Source organism: Chenopodium album, chromosome 5 (assembly GCF_948465745.1).
Source record: "Chenopodium album chromosome 5, dcCheAlbu1.1, whole genome shotgun sequence".
Lineage (NCBI taxonomy): Eukaryota > Viridiplantae > Streptophyta > Magnoliopsida > Caryophyllales > Amaranthaceae > Chenopodium > Chenopodium album.
In genome coordinates, this window is record NC_137838.1 from 538,218 (window position 1) to 555,938 (window position 17,721).

At 34.0% G+C, this 17,721-nt stretch overlaps 1 protein-coding gene across 1 annotated transcript; it reads right to left on the reverse strand.

Moving 5' to 3' along the window:
• Window positions 1-1,051: 1,051 nt before the first annotated feature.
• Window positions 1,052-9,397, reverse strand: LOC145631392 (phytochrome B-like). Its single transcript, XM_081683466.1, has 4 exons — window positions 7,025-9,397; window positions 5,181-5,988; window positions 4,389-4,682; window positions 1,052-1,769 (listed from the first exon to the last, which is right to left on the reverse strand). Exons 1-4 carry the CDS (start codon window positions 9,072-9,074, stop codon window positions 1,550-1,552), a joined length of 3,372 nt encoding a protein of 1,123 aa, XP_081539592.1. The 5' UTR covers window positions 9,075-9,397; the 3' UTR covers window positions 1,052-1,549.
• Window positions 9,398-17,721: the final 8,324 nt, after the last annotated feature.

A 17,721-nucleotide genomic window follows, 5' to 3' on the forward strand; every position in this document is an offset into this window, starting at 1 on the left:
GATTTATTTTATGACTTTAAGCAGGTTGTCTTTAAAGTAAGTATACAAACTTATAAGTAATCTGAATTTTTCAATAATTTACTGTAAGAACGGAACATACAAAGTCTCTTGCCATAACGAAAAGGATAAAATCATCCATGGAAAAGCTAACAAATATTCCAAGTCAACATCTATATAAATAAACAATTCTATCAACTAAAGTAGGATAGAGGGGCAGCAACTAAGACATCAGCTATAAAATCAGCATTATCAAGATATTTATGTAGCATATTAATATATTATTAAATAGGAGCTCAATTACATACTTCATCTGCTCTTTAAATATTACAAGTTTACAACGTTAGTTGATATTTTCTTTTATGACAACGTTGATATTTTCTTTTATGAAAGTATTAAAATTCTTTCAAATTTGCACATAATTTCTCTCAATCTCTTCCTCATTACGTGAGTACATTTTTATTGTTCTCTTCATCCCGATGATCACCACATGATCTCCTAAAATAATATTTTGCATCTCATACATGTTACAATAATTAAGGATCCACGGAAGTAGGTTACATACCCTTTGTCACAAAAAAATCATGAAGCAAATTCTTAAAAATTGAAGTCCTTCGGAAAATGGAAAAGGAGTAGTCAGACAAGCTTTGATTTATTTAATCTTTGTTAATTTGCTTTGCTACCTAATTGTACATCAGACATACATAGCCTTACAAAAAGGCAATGGACAACTTGCCAAAAAATATTAGCTGCCTACAATACTTGATAGATAACATCCACATCAACTTGTTAGAGATATGCTGTCAGCCTGTCACACAAATTTGTAGTTAAAATGACAGTTCATTAATATCATATGCAATCGGACTTAGTCTTGAGAGAAGACGACCCTTAAAAAATTATCGTATGCAACAAAACAATGATCCTACATTTAGTTCTATCAAAAAAGTTTATTGCAACTAGAGGAAAGTGTAAATACATTTGGCTACTTACATCAGGTGCAAGTGTGCAACCAGCATAGCATGACTCAGTAAGATAGATTGACAATATAATAGACTTGATTGTGCAAGATCACCATGCTTTGTCGCATCAAATGCGGCAAACGTACTTCAATTAGATTAATTACATTTGGTTTTCGAATTTGCTCGAAAAGATTATTTGCATCTGGAGGATAGTGACTAAGCCACTTTCAACTAATACAACAATCTTAAATAAATATCCTAACTCAGATACATGGACCATTCATACAATATTTTTATTTATACACTGCTTACAGGCGAGGAAATGCTAATCACTCAATCTAAGATTTAAGTACAACAAAATACAGCTAATGCAGGTTAGGTTAATACTATGGCCTCATGATAGTCATAACTGAGTCATAAGTAATTCAATACTTCTGCCGGATAAGTTGAAGCTACCCACTGGCAAGTATGTTTGATAGAAATATAGTTTGGTTCATGTGCAAGGTCCAGCCACCCTCTTGGAGACAACCAAAAAATGGGATGGTTCTTGGTTAATCTCCGAGCATAACTTTTGGCAGTGTGAGATGAGCAGACTAGTCGACACCCTTCAGGCCCCTCCAAGGCATGGGAAATTCAAGGATGATGAGAAAGTAACTTCTTTCGGACTCCCTGATGTATTGAACCTCACCGTTCATAATCTTCAGAATCTTTCGGCACATGCTCAGCCCAATGCCTTCCTTAGTTTCCCAATTACTGTTGCGGAACATGTCTTGGACCAAATCTGGAGGTAGGCCTTCACCAGGGCACACCAACCTTTTTAACAGACAGTAAAAAAAAGAAAAATCAATTGAGTTTGATACAAAAGTTCCTAACAGTTTGCTCGTACAATTTGCTCATATGAAAAACTGAAAACTATGTGAATAAAAGAAATGTCTGTAAAATTTTAAGGGTTATATGACAATCACAAAAACTGTAACTGTTCATTTTAGTCCACCATATCTCAAATGCTACCTCCAGTAATAGCATTAAACTTGTATGACAATACTAGCATCATGAGAAGAAGCAACACGACTTTCTCACAGAATCACAACAAATTAAGGATCTCTGTCAACAGCCAATTTAGTATGGCACTATATGATGATGTTCCAAATTACTTGTTAACTCCACTTTTTTTACATTGGTACATATTATATTCCTGACTTAACACTGACAATTTTAACGTCTAAGAAAATTGAGTTTTGGCCCCCCTTTCTTTCATCACTATTCTACAGGGGATAAACACACACACACACACACAAAAAAAAAAAAAAAAATCGAAATTCAACCCACAGATCAAGATGTGACAAGGTTAGCCAGCATTGGCCCAGACAAATTTGCTTTAAAAGAGCTGACTGATGAAGTGAGAATGGATTAAAAGATCATAAATTTATGTAATTAATGCTCCAAGGCATGCCTAAACAATATGACATCAGGATCATCTTTGTTATAAGCAAATGGTCTCATATCCAAGAAGTCAAAGTTTGAAATTCAGGAGCCAACTTTAATCAAGCACCTTTATCCCTGGTGCAGGGTGATTTTCCCATTGATTTATTGGGAGCTAGAATAATAACCTATGTGTGGAAAATTTTCTGAATGGTGTTCACTCAAAGGGATGCATATTGTTTTTCAAATGAAAAGGTCGGGGCCAATAATCATCAACAAACGGAAGATCATGGAAAGAAATGACCATGTGAATGGGATTTGCCTGTGTATATATGCAGACAAAATTTGGGAAGTTCCACAACTGGAAGTAAACTCCTTAAACCATAGTTTGTTCTCTGTAAATCTAGTAAAGTACTACCGTCATTGCACGTATAACTTAAAATATATTTCTACTTGACTCAAGTAACTGTGTTAGCATGATCATTAACCCTTTTTCACATTTGTCACAGAAGGCTTTTCTCATACATGCCCGTAAATGTTCCTTGCATTACCAATTTATTTATGACACAATACACTATTGAGTTTTGAGCAGCTAAATAGCTAATGATGAGAAACTTCCAGCTTCATCAATATTTCATGAATACAGTAAAACAGCCCACATTTAACGGTTATAAGAAGGCCTAAAGCATCTCCTCAGACATAAATAAGTGACTCTAAAGAGTATGCCTCCAAGGATACTGGGTTACATCTTCCAGGGCTAATATCTATGTCCACAGCAGGCGAGTGGTTCCACCACAAGAAATGTATACGGAAAATGTCAGTCACTTGAAACCTAACCATAATTTTGGAGACTGTATGACTAAAAGCATTGTTTCTGAAGTTCTAACAGCTACCTCCCCCAGCTCCCTAATTAAGACATCGAAACAAAATGGAGTTCAGTCTTTAAGTACTCTCGTGATAACTGCTTGTATTGAGAAGCCTTCACATATAATTTCATAATGCTATACAAAATATCATATATTTCCCAATATAAGCTTTTTAAGGGTGGTTAAACCACCTAAATTTTCCCAAAGTACCCAAACCTTCATAATGGCAGCCTTTGCCACTAGAAAAGTTGGACACACACTCATTTCCAAGTAACATAGGCCAGGGATTCTAAGCAGCAAAGTTTGTAACAGAGATTTAGGAATGTCAAGAAAGTTTTTCAGTTAAATAATTGTAAATTTGGAATAGTTACTTTGCTTGTATTCTGCACTCATTTTCAGAGGAAACAAATGCAAAGATTTTTTAAATGTTAACAGAAACTTGTAGATTTAATAAGAAAGACGATGAACGAGGAAAAACTAGAAAGGTCTTGTGATATTAGAAACACTTAACAGTTTTGGGTTACAATGGACTACATTCTATAGTGAAGTAGCTTCTCAATTTGTGTCTTTCTGAAATACACCTGAACTTTGCAATCTTGGGTGTTTGGGTGGGTATACAGTAAACACGTCAAGATACCGCTTGTGAACCACAAGTCCACAAGCAAGATTCACTTGTACCGTATGATACAAATTACTAACATAAAAATACACCACAAGAGGGTAAAGTTGAGAATTCAAATAAAATACATCAGCGCGACAGCGCCTCACCTGCAATTTTTTTAAAAAATTTTCAACCAAGTCATTTGACTTGACCGTGTGTCCACGCGTAGCAAACTACACATTTAATTAATAATGTCCTTCCAAAAAAAAAAAAAACCTACACTTTTAATAAAAGATGAAATTCGAAGGAAAAAGTACCAGCAAAAATATTTAAGTATTCCAGTAAAACACCCTAACCAAAATTTCCAATATACTCATAGTCACATGATAGAGAGTGATGACTAAAACACTGATGTATGAACTGAACAGGAGGAAAGCAAATGAAAATGAAAAGTATTAACTTCAGGGATCATGTATTCATCCAAGTCACATTAGATAAAATAATAACTTAATGAATTAAAGCAGTCATAACGTTGCAGCATACCTGAACTCAATGTAAACAACATTTTGCCCATCAGATATCTGCTTCAGTCTTGGTTGAACATGAATCTCCACCCAGCCATCAGGAGAAGGTGCATGACGAACCATATTTACCAAAAATTCTGCCAAAATTTGCTGAGTTCTAACTTGATCCCCACAAATAGCCAGAGTTTTGATTTCTTCTGGAATATCCCTGATCAACTGTAAGCCTCTTTCTCGCAGCAGTATCATGACTTGGCTGACAACTGCATTTATGACACTTCCCAACATAAACTCTGCCTTGTCCAGTTCTAAAGTACTAGGGAAAAAAATCTATATATCAGTCTTAAATCACTATTAAAAGTAATGTCTGTTGAAATATGGAAATCTAGATGGAAGTTAAGCATTTCATACATCACAGCAGAAAGTAGAAGCAATGAAAATTTAAAAAAAAAAAACGAGGAGAGGTAGAATCCAAGAAAATAACGGTGCAGATTAATATAAGGGGTGACACTAGTATAAGTTCCTTCCCTGCCCGTGCAAGCACATTGCTGAATAAGATCCATAGAACTTTTTTTTTTTAAAAAAAATTGCTCTAAGTTCTGAGAAACACATCTAATAAACACTTACCAATATAATGTTGATCCCGTTAAAATAGCATGATACAAGAATAACAATAGGCCACAAAATATCAGGTCGGTGAGAGAATGAAGTACAGGGTTGTATGCATGAATTGCAATATATTTAGAAAAGAATGTTCAATATTAGAATTTTGAACATGGCAATAAATGTAGAGCTATGACAATTGAAAACTTACTTATCATCAAAGATTTCCAGATTGATATCTTCTACAATCTTCTGAATTTGTTTCTCACAAGCATTACTTGTCTCAATAAACTGCTTCAGATCTTCACTCAAATCCGTAGCTTCCAAAAGTGAATTAGCAAACCGTATCCCATTTAGGGGATTCTTAATTTCTTGAGAAAGATAAGCCAATTCCTTCATTCTTTCAAAGCACAATTTTTCCTGTTGTCTCTGGACTTTGATCATTTGTTGCAATTCGGGACTTGCTATCTGCAAGAAGCAGAAGGCTCCAATAATATGGCCATTCATGTTAACTCTCTTATTCGCAGTCAAGAGAGCTTGCACAAATTTTCCGTTACGGTCGTAGAAAGAAAATGGAAATTTGTCAGCATCCTGCCCTCCAATGGCACTATGTAAAACAATCATAAATTTGGTCAAAGCATCTTGACCCTTAAGCCGGCAACAAGCGCCAAAAATCTCCCCAACCAACATCTTTCCCATGACTTCTCCTCTGCTCCATCCAGTAAGGTTCTCCAAGGCAGTGTTCCACTCAGTACAACAAGTATTCTCATCCGAAGCAAAGATAGGAGGAATCAAAGGGTTTGGGCTATGAATAATAGACTTATAATCACCCTGTATATTGATGAATTTATCCATTACAATTTTCTGACCGGTAACATCTTGGCCTACAAAACATACACCAACAATGTTGTTTGTGTAGTCTTTGCTGGAGCAAGCATTAACAACTACATAAACAGCTTTATTATGCTGCTCGGAACCAAATGTTTTCAACTTAATCTCTATATTCTTATCTTCTTCACCTGAAACATCCAATTTAGCTAGTTAAATACTTGTCAAGTTACTACCTTTATGAAGAATGCCAAGGAAATTCTAAAAGTTGTCATCCTAGAGGATAAAAGAAGCACCACAAAGAGAGCCAAACATAAATGCTCAGGTGTTTGGAAATCCCATTATGGTGTTACAAGGACCTAAGTAAGGGTGAAATTCAACTTTGGTGATCTATTTATAATTGCTGTCAAAAGGATGGTGTCATTGTCGTGTAAAGTGAGATAACTCCTCAAAAGATACCAAGTCTTGCACATTACTCACCCTACCATCAAGTGTATTAAACATATCACCATTCTACCAAATATACTACCAGATTACCACAGTTTCCCGAAGCATCCTTATAAGACATATACCATAATACCATCATTAATCATAATGGAACCACCACAACCATAGGAGGCACCACTTCCACACCTCTCTTTTGTAAACAAGAAAAATATAAAGTTAAAAAGGTATCTCTCAACACGTCATCCTTTCAATGGATCTACCCAATTTAGACAAAATTAACAATTCATATTGGAGTGTTACTCAAAGGACTGTTACTGTTATTGTTTACACTAATCTCTTTCTTATCACCAACAAAACCATGTAATCTACTCATAATAAAATTACAATACAGGATATATTCAAAGCATTGGCAATAAGTTAATTCCATTTGGTTTATCAGACTGTACTTACATTTCAAATTATGAGTTTTTTAAAAGAAATTAATTAACTATTTATCTTAATATTTTGTATAAATCACCTATGACGCACCTTGATTTCTTGCTCCCTCTAATCCAAGACCTTGGTTACTTGAAAACAATAATTTACGGACAATTTGTACCATTAATATTGCAGTGGAAAAGCTCAAATCAGCAGTCTAATAATAAGAAAAGCTAAAATTAACCTTTTATTAACCATAAAAAGGGAAAGGAAGTCCTCATTTGTAATCCAAAATTCCAATAAAGTTTCTAAGACCAAACTTCCGTAAATCTATCAAAACAAAAATTTATGTTAGCAAGTTACCTCTTAAAGCGTGATGAAGAAGCTCCTGAACAATTTCTTCAGATTCTTTAAAGACAAGGTCATGAACTAAAGATTTTCCCATGGCTTCCTCCACAGAGAGCCCAGTCAACTCAGCAATCTTTGCATTCCACCCATTAATGCATCCATTAGCATCAACAGCAAATATAGGTGCAGTTGCAGTTTCAATCAACCTAACCATTTCTCTTGCAACTGAACTTAGTTCATCCATTCCTTGCATCTCTATATCTCCACCCTCAGTATACACAACTGCCTTGGAATTGGCAGCGTCTGCATCCTTGAACGTGTCTCGCAGAATAAGCTGCAACGAATGAATAGCGTCCATCTCTGCATTCTCCCATGGCATGCTCCGACTTTTGACAACTTCCAGAAAAGCTTTAAATGAAGAACGCGGATGCATTCTTTGTACATCATCCTTGTCCTTAGGATGATGCTTTGCACCACCCCACTTGATTTCTTTTGCAGTGTGTGACCTGAACCAGAAAAGGAAATCCCTTTGTGTTATATAAGCAACAGCCATGCCACAAACTGCATCAGCAAGTGCCGCTGCCCCAGGGTAACCTGCATCAGCTAAACTGTCTGTGCTCAGACCAGTAGAGTCCCCATGGTAAGTCAATAACCACTGCACAATATCCTTTATTTGGGCCTCAGTTGGGGTCACACCTAACGGATAATAATTACCCCGGTACAGGAGGGCTGCCCCATCACACTTCACCAGATCCATAATACTAGGGCTTTGAGTAACAATTCCAGTGGGAGAATCTCGGAGGAGCATGTCACATAACAGAGTTTGAGTCCTTAGAACACGTTTTTCCAACATTTGTGAAGCTAATTGCAACTCCATATTCAATTGGAGGCCAAACGCTTGCATTAAGAATTCACAAGCATATCTGAGCGGGAAAGGAATAGACCGTGGAGATGTATGATGGCATACCACCAAACCCCACAATCTCATCGCATTCCTACCTCCAATTGCAGCTTCATCATCACTTCCATTGATGATCACCGCCATGACTAAAGAGGCAATCGAGCCCATATTAGCCATATATTGAGAATGACAGCCATGAGGAGCCCTAAGTGTGGAGCCAACTAAGCAAAGAGGCTGCTGTAAACGTTCATCTTGAACCACAGACACAGGTTTGGCATGGCAATCCACGATCATCCTAACCCGGTTTTGCTTAAACAAAAACCTCGACGCCTGTGGTATATCTGTGGCAGGATAATGCAACCCAATATAAGGCTCTAATTCAGGCTGCTTACTCTCAGCCACAACCTCCCCATGCTCATCTTCATGGAACTTATACACCATAACCCTATCATAACCAGTAAGCTGTCTTACGCTCTCAACCACAGTATCACACAAAATCTTAATATCCCCACCAGGCAAAGACTGCAAATGCGAAATCGCCCTAACGGCGAGCTTCTGAGACTGAACAGCCCCTGCAATCGACAAAGCCGGGTCCTCGGTCCGAGCCGGCTCAAGATCAATAACAATCCCCACATCAATCCTATGCAAAATTGCATAAAAGGGCTTCCCAGAAACCTTAGAATGAATCCAAACAGGGTTCAAAAGAGTAATTTCCCTAGCCCCAAATGCCTTTTCCAACAAAATCACACTATTAGTCATAAATAGGGTTCTAACATCAACTCCAATCATCAAAACTTCAGGCCTTTCTTGCTCAATTGAAGGTACAGTATGAGGATTAAGACCCAACATTTCCCTTGCATTTTCACTAAAAGCAATGACCCTATAATTGGATTCATCAATAGCAATCATACACCCAAATGGCTGAATTTTACCACCCCTTTGAATTCTAGACAAATATGCAGTAATTTGTTTTTCAGGAACAGATTGAATTGAAGAGGGTTTTACAGATTGTGAGTAATCAAAAGACTTACCAGATTCCCCAGATTGTTCAAAAGCAGCATGTAAACGAGCATCAACAGTGTACTGGGCTATTGCTTTGCTCATTGAATCAGAAGGATTATGAACTTGATTGTGGGATTGTGAGCCTCTGCTAGCAGAACCCATTTCAGATGATGCTGTTTTCTCCCTATTTTAGCAAAGAGGAGAGAGAAACAAGGACAGTAGAGAGAGACAGAGAGGGTGTTAATTGGGGTGCTGCGGAAAAATGTTGGTGGCAAAGACAACAGTGATAGGGAAGAAGGGGGGCGTAGGAGAGAGAAAGAGAGTGAGTGAAATATTGGATTTTGGATTTGGTGGTCGTGGCTGTTTTTAGATGGACTGTAAGCCAACACACTTTCTCATAATCTCGTTTTTTTTTTTCTTTTCTTGAAATGGTTTTCTACTTTTGCATTGTCGAGTTTTTACCTTTTATAGCTTTTTGGCTCGGTCGATGCATAAGTTATTTCTATTATGCCTTTTATAACATTTCATTTTGTTACTTAAATTATGCCAGAATACCTAAAATCTTTAACCGTTTGTGAAAGATTAATATTAATGGTATGTAATAATGAATTAATTTTATTGATGATTTTAATATAAAAAATGTTTTATAAAAATAAAAAATAAGTTAAATGGTAAGTGTGACATGTAGCGCATTTGATTTGAGTGATGGTCGGTGTTATTTTATACTAAGTATAGATAGATATAGATTACTGCCCTCCATGAGCATGTGCGATAATCCGATAAAGATAGGTTGTGGGTCGTGTCAAGTTGTGTCTCATGTTGAATTTGTGTGTATTCTAGTTGATTAGATGATAAAGATAGGTTGTACGTCGTTTCAGGTTGTGTCTCATGTTGAACTTGCATGTTTAGGAGTTGTTTAGGCTTGGCTCATGGTTTAGCCTAGGAGTTTTGTATTGTGTTGGGCTAAAATTTAACTTAATTTGATATATTTTATCATGTCGTGTCGTGTCATGTTTTATCGTGATTTTTTCAATTAGATAATATTGCACATGGTCCATCATAGTATATGTGTTGTGCAATGTCTATTATGTGCTTATGTTGTGTTGTGTCGTAACTTTAAAAAATTATTGTGAAAATTCCTTATCAAGCACATTGCACACAACAAAGTCTTAGAAGAATATCATTTTAATTTCTTTTCTTTGTTCGTGGAAATATCTCCTCCTATATTACACTCTATCTAAATTGGCTATATATGGACCATTTTGTATCATCGAGTTTAGGGTTGAGAAATTCAAGGGTCGTTTGGTTTGCACAGGGTAATCAGAATGGAATGAACAAAGGGAATGAAAGAGAATGGAATAAAACCCTTTCCATATAGCATGTTGTTTGGTTTACCAAAAAAAAAAGGAATCACCACCACCACACAACCCATCTTTCCTTCTTCTCCAGCCTTTCCACCGCCCAGCCACGACCTCGCCAACACTCGCCGCCCTTCGTCGAAACTCTTCCACCCCTCACCGCCCCAGTAAAACCTTCCACTACCCACACAAAACCCCTAGAAAACGATTCTCCACCCATTAAAATCGTCGGTTGTCCCTTCCCTTAGCCGCTAGCGGGTTTCGAGAAAACTCAATCTTATCATACAGATCTTGAGGTTCGACTTTCTAGGTCTAGTCGAAGCATATCACCGTGCGAATCAGGGGGGAGGAGAAAGAAAATGGACCAAAACGGGAAAGTGTCGGAGGATAGAGATTGATATTCCGATGGTGAAAAGTGGGTTCTAGTGAGGAGAGATGGAGATGTGACAAATTCTGACGAGGAGTAGGGAAGGTGCGGCGAGTTCCGGCAAGGATTGGGGAAGGTGCGGCGAGTTCTGGCGAAGATTAGCGAATTGAAGGTATGGCGAGTTCTGGCGAGGTGGCTGGGTGGTGGGGGTTAATGGGTAAGGCAGTTGCTAGTGTGGGTATGGTGGTGTGGTGGTGGCTTAGGAATGAGAATGGAAAAGTCTACGAGAGGAATCAATGTAGGTTGATTTTGGGTAAACTCAAAAATAAAAATGGGTAAAGCGAATGAAAAAAGTGACAAAAAAACATCAACAAAGGGAATGAGGCATGTTCATTCCCTTTCTCTTTGATTATTAACCCCGACCAAACGGCCCATCAATTTTATTAATCTCATTAATAAAAAATCTTATATTTGATGATATTAGCTATAATAGATTGTATTATATGTCAACTAATTATATATATTTGTATTGGTTAGTTTGATGATTAGTGTATTGTCAATTATATAATCTCTCAACTAATACAATAGATGTTAACTAGTTTGATTTTCTGATTGTATTAACTATGGTATGTAGGGGGGGGGGGGGAGATTATTGAATAAAAAAATTTAAATTGATATAAGTTCATGGATTCATTACCATCGAAAAACTTTCTCCTATTCTCATCTCCCCAATCTATAAAGGACAATAAAATCAACGAAAATTATGACGATTATGATGTAATGTTTAACTAATAGAGAGTAGGAAAGGGGGGCAAGAGTGAACAATAATATAATAATTCCACCGTTCTATTAATATTGCAATAATGGACTTTTTGCACTATTCATCACTCTTGTTTGACCATATAATATGAGTTATACGTTAAGCAAAATATATTCAAGTGGGATCTTGTTGGATTCGTCTCATATAATACTTTCAGAATATCAACTTTTTATAATTTTTACTCTTACACAATTATAGATATTTAGCATATAAAATGTGTTTTGAGATGCGTAATTTCTTCCTTGTTGTAATATTAACAGAACGGGGGAAGTATATTATTCAACTAACCAAATAAATAAGATTATAGTATGTACAATAGCCTATTTAATTAGATGGTAATATGTCATATCATAGAGGGAGATAGACAAGAATGGGTGGTTTACTAAGGGATCTTAGCTTGATTTTAATCTATGTCTTGATTGGTCTATATAATAAAAAAATGCTTCTCTAAATATTATAGTGGTTCCAACATACTTTACAGTCACAATTAAGTGATCCTTATATTTGACTAAAGATGTGTAAAAAGGGATGGTTATATTTTGCAAATTACATCTTAGCAAAGTAGGATGTGCTCTCCAATTTTTGCTTATAGTTCCTATCTTCATACTTCAACACCTTAGTTAATAATATAACTCTCTTAATTTTTTCCATCATAAACAATTTTTATCATTACTTAGTTTATTCAAAAAATAATGTTATTATTTAAAAACTACTTGTTAAACAAGATACGAAAGTTTTAGAATAAAATCTAGCACTATCTCCCCCCCCCCCCACCTTTTCAAATTTACTTCTTTCTCATATCGTTATTATTCATAGCATTATCGAGTACAAATTTGAAACATTAAATATCTTTTTTGATACAGATGTCTTTTGTGCTTATCCTGAATAAAAATAAAAATAGAAAAACCCGATCAATTCATTATCTTTCTTAGCAAGCCCTTTCTTCTCTTTTCGCAATGACGTGATCTCACTCAAGTTGATTCTTTCACAACGAAAGAAACGAAAGAGAGAAATGTATCTCTACCATCGGAGATAAATAGATAATAAATGAGATACCTACAAAGTACAAGCATGAAATAAGGAAGGGTTAGGATCAACTAAAAGAGGTGATGAGAGGGTGAATAAGCGCTGAGGATGGAGCTTAGGATTAAAGTATTGATTATTATTATTATATTCAACCAATTTAAAAACTTGTTTGATTTTATAGCTTTCAATAATTATATATTCATCATGAAATTGCTTGAGTTTTTTTTTCCCCAAACGATTATGCTACAATCATTTTTTATATACTTCCTCCGTTATATTAATATTGCAACAATTCACTTTTTGCACTATATATTCATCATTCTTATTTAACCATATAATATGATTTATAAGTAAAGTAAAATATAGTCATGTGCAATCTTATTGGATTCTGACAAATTAGAGAGAAGAGAGAATGAATAGCTTGATTATTATTGATCAATAGGTTGAGTATTTATACAACCTTACCTATGCTCATAAGATAGGAAACAATCTTCCCAAAAGATATACCATATATCCCAATGATATATTCACTAAATAATATCTTAAAATATAATAAATCCGAATGATATTATCTTAACATATAATAAATCCCTGAATGATATTATCTTAACACATAATAAATCCCTGAATGATATCTACGGAAAATATATCATACATATATTTTCCGATATCTCATATCTCTAACAGATTCTTCTCATAAAATACTTTCACAATATCAACTTTTTATAATTTTTACTCTTACAGAATTATAGATATTTAGCATATAAAATGTATTTTGGGATGCGTAATTTCATATGGACCAATTTGATTATTTATCTTCTATTTAAAAAAAAATATATTAAAAAAAATTACACCTAGAACTTATTTTTTATTGACTAGGGAATGTCATATCAAAACACCAATAATTATCACACTTATTAGAAAAAGTATGCTATATGTTTTGATCTTATAGATTTACATGCGAATTGGGGCCATTTGGTCCCATCAATATCTCATCAAACTTCTGTAAGCTCTAGTGCTCTTCCACCTTTAGAAACTTTACCTTGGATACATTTTGTCATGTTTCGAGAAAATATACAATAATTGTATGCCTAAAGTTATGTGCTAAATTATACAATAATTTATTAGATCAAAAGAAAAAAATTTATGTTCTTTTCAAAAAGTAAAAAAAATCCTAATTTCCTCGGTTTTCTCATCATTTTCAAAACGGTTCTTCAATCTCATAGGTATATACCATCGGACAGAATAATTTGATCATCGATTTTAATGATGGAATATAATCATAAAAAATCATAGATAAATTTGGTGATTTTGACAAGCTATGTGGAGTATAAATTAAACTATGACATGGAATATTGAATCTTATTCATTTGTTTTTTCTAAGCTAGGAAGTTTACTTTGTGTGAATATAGACATACCTTGAATATTTATTGTGTTTGTTTGATTCACATATGAAATTGGGAGAAGTCGATTTTTTTTTTCCTCACTTGGTTGATTAGAGCTTTCTAACTAAATCTGAATTTGATTCGAATTACACACCTAACTTATGGTAGGTGAATCTCCAAAGTTTTCTGTATTCGATGAGGCTTGATATCAAGACATTCCTTAAAGGAAATTTTATGAGATTATGAAGTTGAATTAAGAAAGGCGTTTGTTTGATTGACAAAAACATATATGGATATTCTTAAAATTTTCACTTCTTGTGAAGGCTATGTCTCTTTAGATAACAATAATTTTAATTTGTGTGACGAATAAAATAATTTTGCATGCCTCCTAGAAAATGAAAAATTATTGGAAAACAAACATGCCTAAAATTGGTTTTGATATTCTCTATGATCAACCAATTTTATGATTATAAACGACATGCAATCACCCTGCACGAAGATGTCGGTTATCCATCATTATTGTTAAATTACTCGAATTTTGACATTTTTTATTATTTACACATTCTACTTAAACCACAATCATATGCAAACAAGTTAATTATTGAATTCAATGCATTATTCAATACAATAATGCAAATTCGTGTTCAAGAGAATAATATCAACATTATTGTATGAGTTTGAACGATAAATTAAGAGAAGAAAGCTTTATCAAATCTTCACTATTTGCGTATTATTTTTTATTAGGCAAGAAAGACCTTGATCAGATTTTCAATTCTATTGGTTCAGTTTTTGTTATTTATATACTTATACAAGTAATAAGCTAGCTTCAAACCTTAAATCTCTAATATATATTTAAAGTATCATATCAAATCTTAATTGATAATATATATTAAATTTGTATTTTATACATAGTATATACGAAGTATTTAGTACTCCTTATATGATAATTGTACAATTCCATTGTCTTTTAAGGTCCCGTTCACTTCACCTTATTTTTTATGAACTAAAATTATTTTTACTGAATATATATATATTTTTTTTAGGTGAAGTGAATTGAATAGGGTCTAAATCCTTAAGCTATGATCGTACACATTTATGAAAACCAAATACAGGGAAAGTTTTTTTCATAAGCACCAATATCATTTGCATTTATGGGGTATGTCATAATGTCAATTAATAGAAACATGTTCCCACTTGTTGTTGCTAGTACTCATCCACTCTCTCTTTGTGAACCATTACATCCTCTTGCAAATTTAAAAAATTATTGCAAGTACTTTTTGATGTTGATAGTATAAAAAAAAACACTTATGGTATTTTATTAATATTAAACCATTATCTTAATTCTAGGGGTAGAGTAAGTTTTCTTAAAACCCCTATTACAATAGACACGTTATGATCAAGAAAATTCATATTATATTGTGTTCAGCTATTAATTTTGATTCATCAAGAAAATAAGCAACTTGATACAGTAACTATCAAATTGCGCTCATTTTAAACTCGCCCAATACTTTAAAAATTATAGTCATTTGACATGACCATTGTATTCAGACGCATTACTAATAAACTCCCATCAAATGATTCAAATCAAGTCATATTGGATCGTGCCAGCCAGCTCATACCTATTATATCGAATTTAAATATCCCCACTCCATCAAATTTAAATTTCAAACAAGTATGGAGTACCTTCATACAATCATATTGTAATATTATATACAAGTATTTTTTATTATGGTCCCATCCGTGAGCTATATTTATGAGAAAGACATTACATCAATTATTGAAAAAAAAAATTAAAAAAAGAGTTGCCAAAAAAAAAGAGAGAGCTAGGAATAGTAGTAATAAGTGGGGTAAAAGAGCAAGAATTCCTCCACGTGACATTGGGTCACAAAATAGTGTGCATCCCACGTGAAATTATATAAAACGTCTCTTAACACCCACGTGAAAACTTTGTGGTCAACCCCAACTCTCACTAAACTCCACTAACTATTCTCTGACTGATCAATTACATTTGGGCCCATTTTTGCTTTGTTTTTTTCTCCATTTTTTGGTACGGAACCTATATTAAAATTCGAAACTAGGGCAAAAATTAAATATGGGTACTAAATATTTTGCGAAGATACATTTTTATGTTGGATTAAGCAATTTTCTAAGATCACAATTATTTGAAATTTTACTTCCTTAGTATAAACAAAAGACTATAGTTGTAGGTAGATAAATGAATTATTGAAAATAGTATTTGTATGTCTTAATTAGGTGTGATAAAATGTGTTTATCTAATCTTTTAAATTATCGATCTTTATCTAATAAACTATTTAGAGAATGCTATTCATAATAGTCACATTCATTATTTCTTATCATGACTAAGTGGAAATTGGCTTTTTATGTCAATGTTAAGGCGTGTACATCACTTCTTTAGACTTTAATTCATTGGTTGGCAAACAACGACAGTTTTGTAGAGAGAACATATGACATAAAACTCCATTAAAGCTACAATAGATGCTAGTCACTAAGTTAAGAATATAATTTGAAGAAACCCTTGGACCTAAAGACTCCTCTTCAATTCGGATGCTGATTCAGTATCACAAAAAACTAGTCCATGTGATTTTGTCCCCCTTTCAATTGAAACAATGGGTCAATTTCTCAAAAAAAAGATAGATATCGCGTGTGATATCATGATTCAACAAATTTGGTTTCCCTAAGATACAATTAATGCATTTAGGAATGGCAACGGATCGGATTCGGGTCGGATGTGGCTAAATCCGAATCCGATCCGTTTACTAAACGGACCCTGGACTCGGATCCGAATCCGAGTCCGAATCCGAAAAATCCGAGTCCGAATCCGATCCGACTCGTAATTTTCGGATCCGAATCCGGTCCGTTTATACGGACCTCCGAAATGATCCGAATATTATTTTAATTTTTATTTTTGTAATGTCATATACCTATAATTGCTTGTATTGTCATACCAATTAAAGTATAAACATAACATATTTTAATAATAAACTAAGTTACATAACAAAATTTTGCTACAAAACAAGCAAATAATTGTCCCAAGTTATAGAGCATATGCTTATACTCTCGGATTCGTACTCGGATCGGACTCTGTCGGACTTTGCGTAGGGTCCAAGTCCGATCCACCTCCTATTCGAATTCGGATCTATTTTATCGGATTCGGATTCGGACTAATTTTAAACGTATTCGAATTAGATTTTTTTCTTCGGATCGGATCGGATTCGAATCGAACTCGGATTAAATTGCCATCCCTAAATGCATTCCATTTTCTCTTCCCTTTTTAGAATAAGAAGAAAAGAAAATGGAATTTCAACATTATTATTATTCTTCTTCTTCTTAGCTATCCATCATCTATCACATGTACCTAACTTCATTAGTCTTTAAACTTTTGATAGAATACACCGGCTAAACAATTGTTTTCTCAACTACTAGCTTTTTAAATCTTTTGTTAGAAAATTAAATGCTCATGTATATCAAGTTCTAATTAAGATAATCTTAAACAAGACATGTGAATATGAAAAAATAGCGTTTAGTTGATTAATTAGATTTGAAAATATTTAGATAAACCAAGTTTAAAGATCTTGTAACGATGTTTTGCGTGTTAAAACTTAATTATATATGTGAAATTAGATAATACTTAATTACAAAGAGTGTTTTGTGCCATAATTTTCTCATTAAGGTATTGAGTTTGTGCCTTTTGATATTTTAAAATTAAAAGTGCATAGCTCTTTAGTTTATGAGCTATGATAGTTGTAAATAGAGAAAACATATGGTAAATAATAATACACTAACCAATAATACATGTTGAATTTCCTGACTCTATTGATTTAAGGTCCACTTT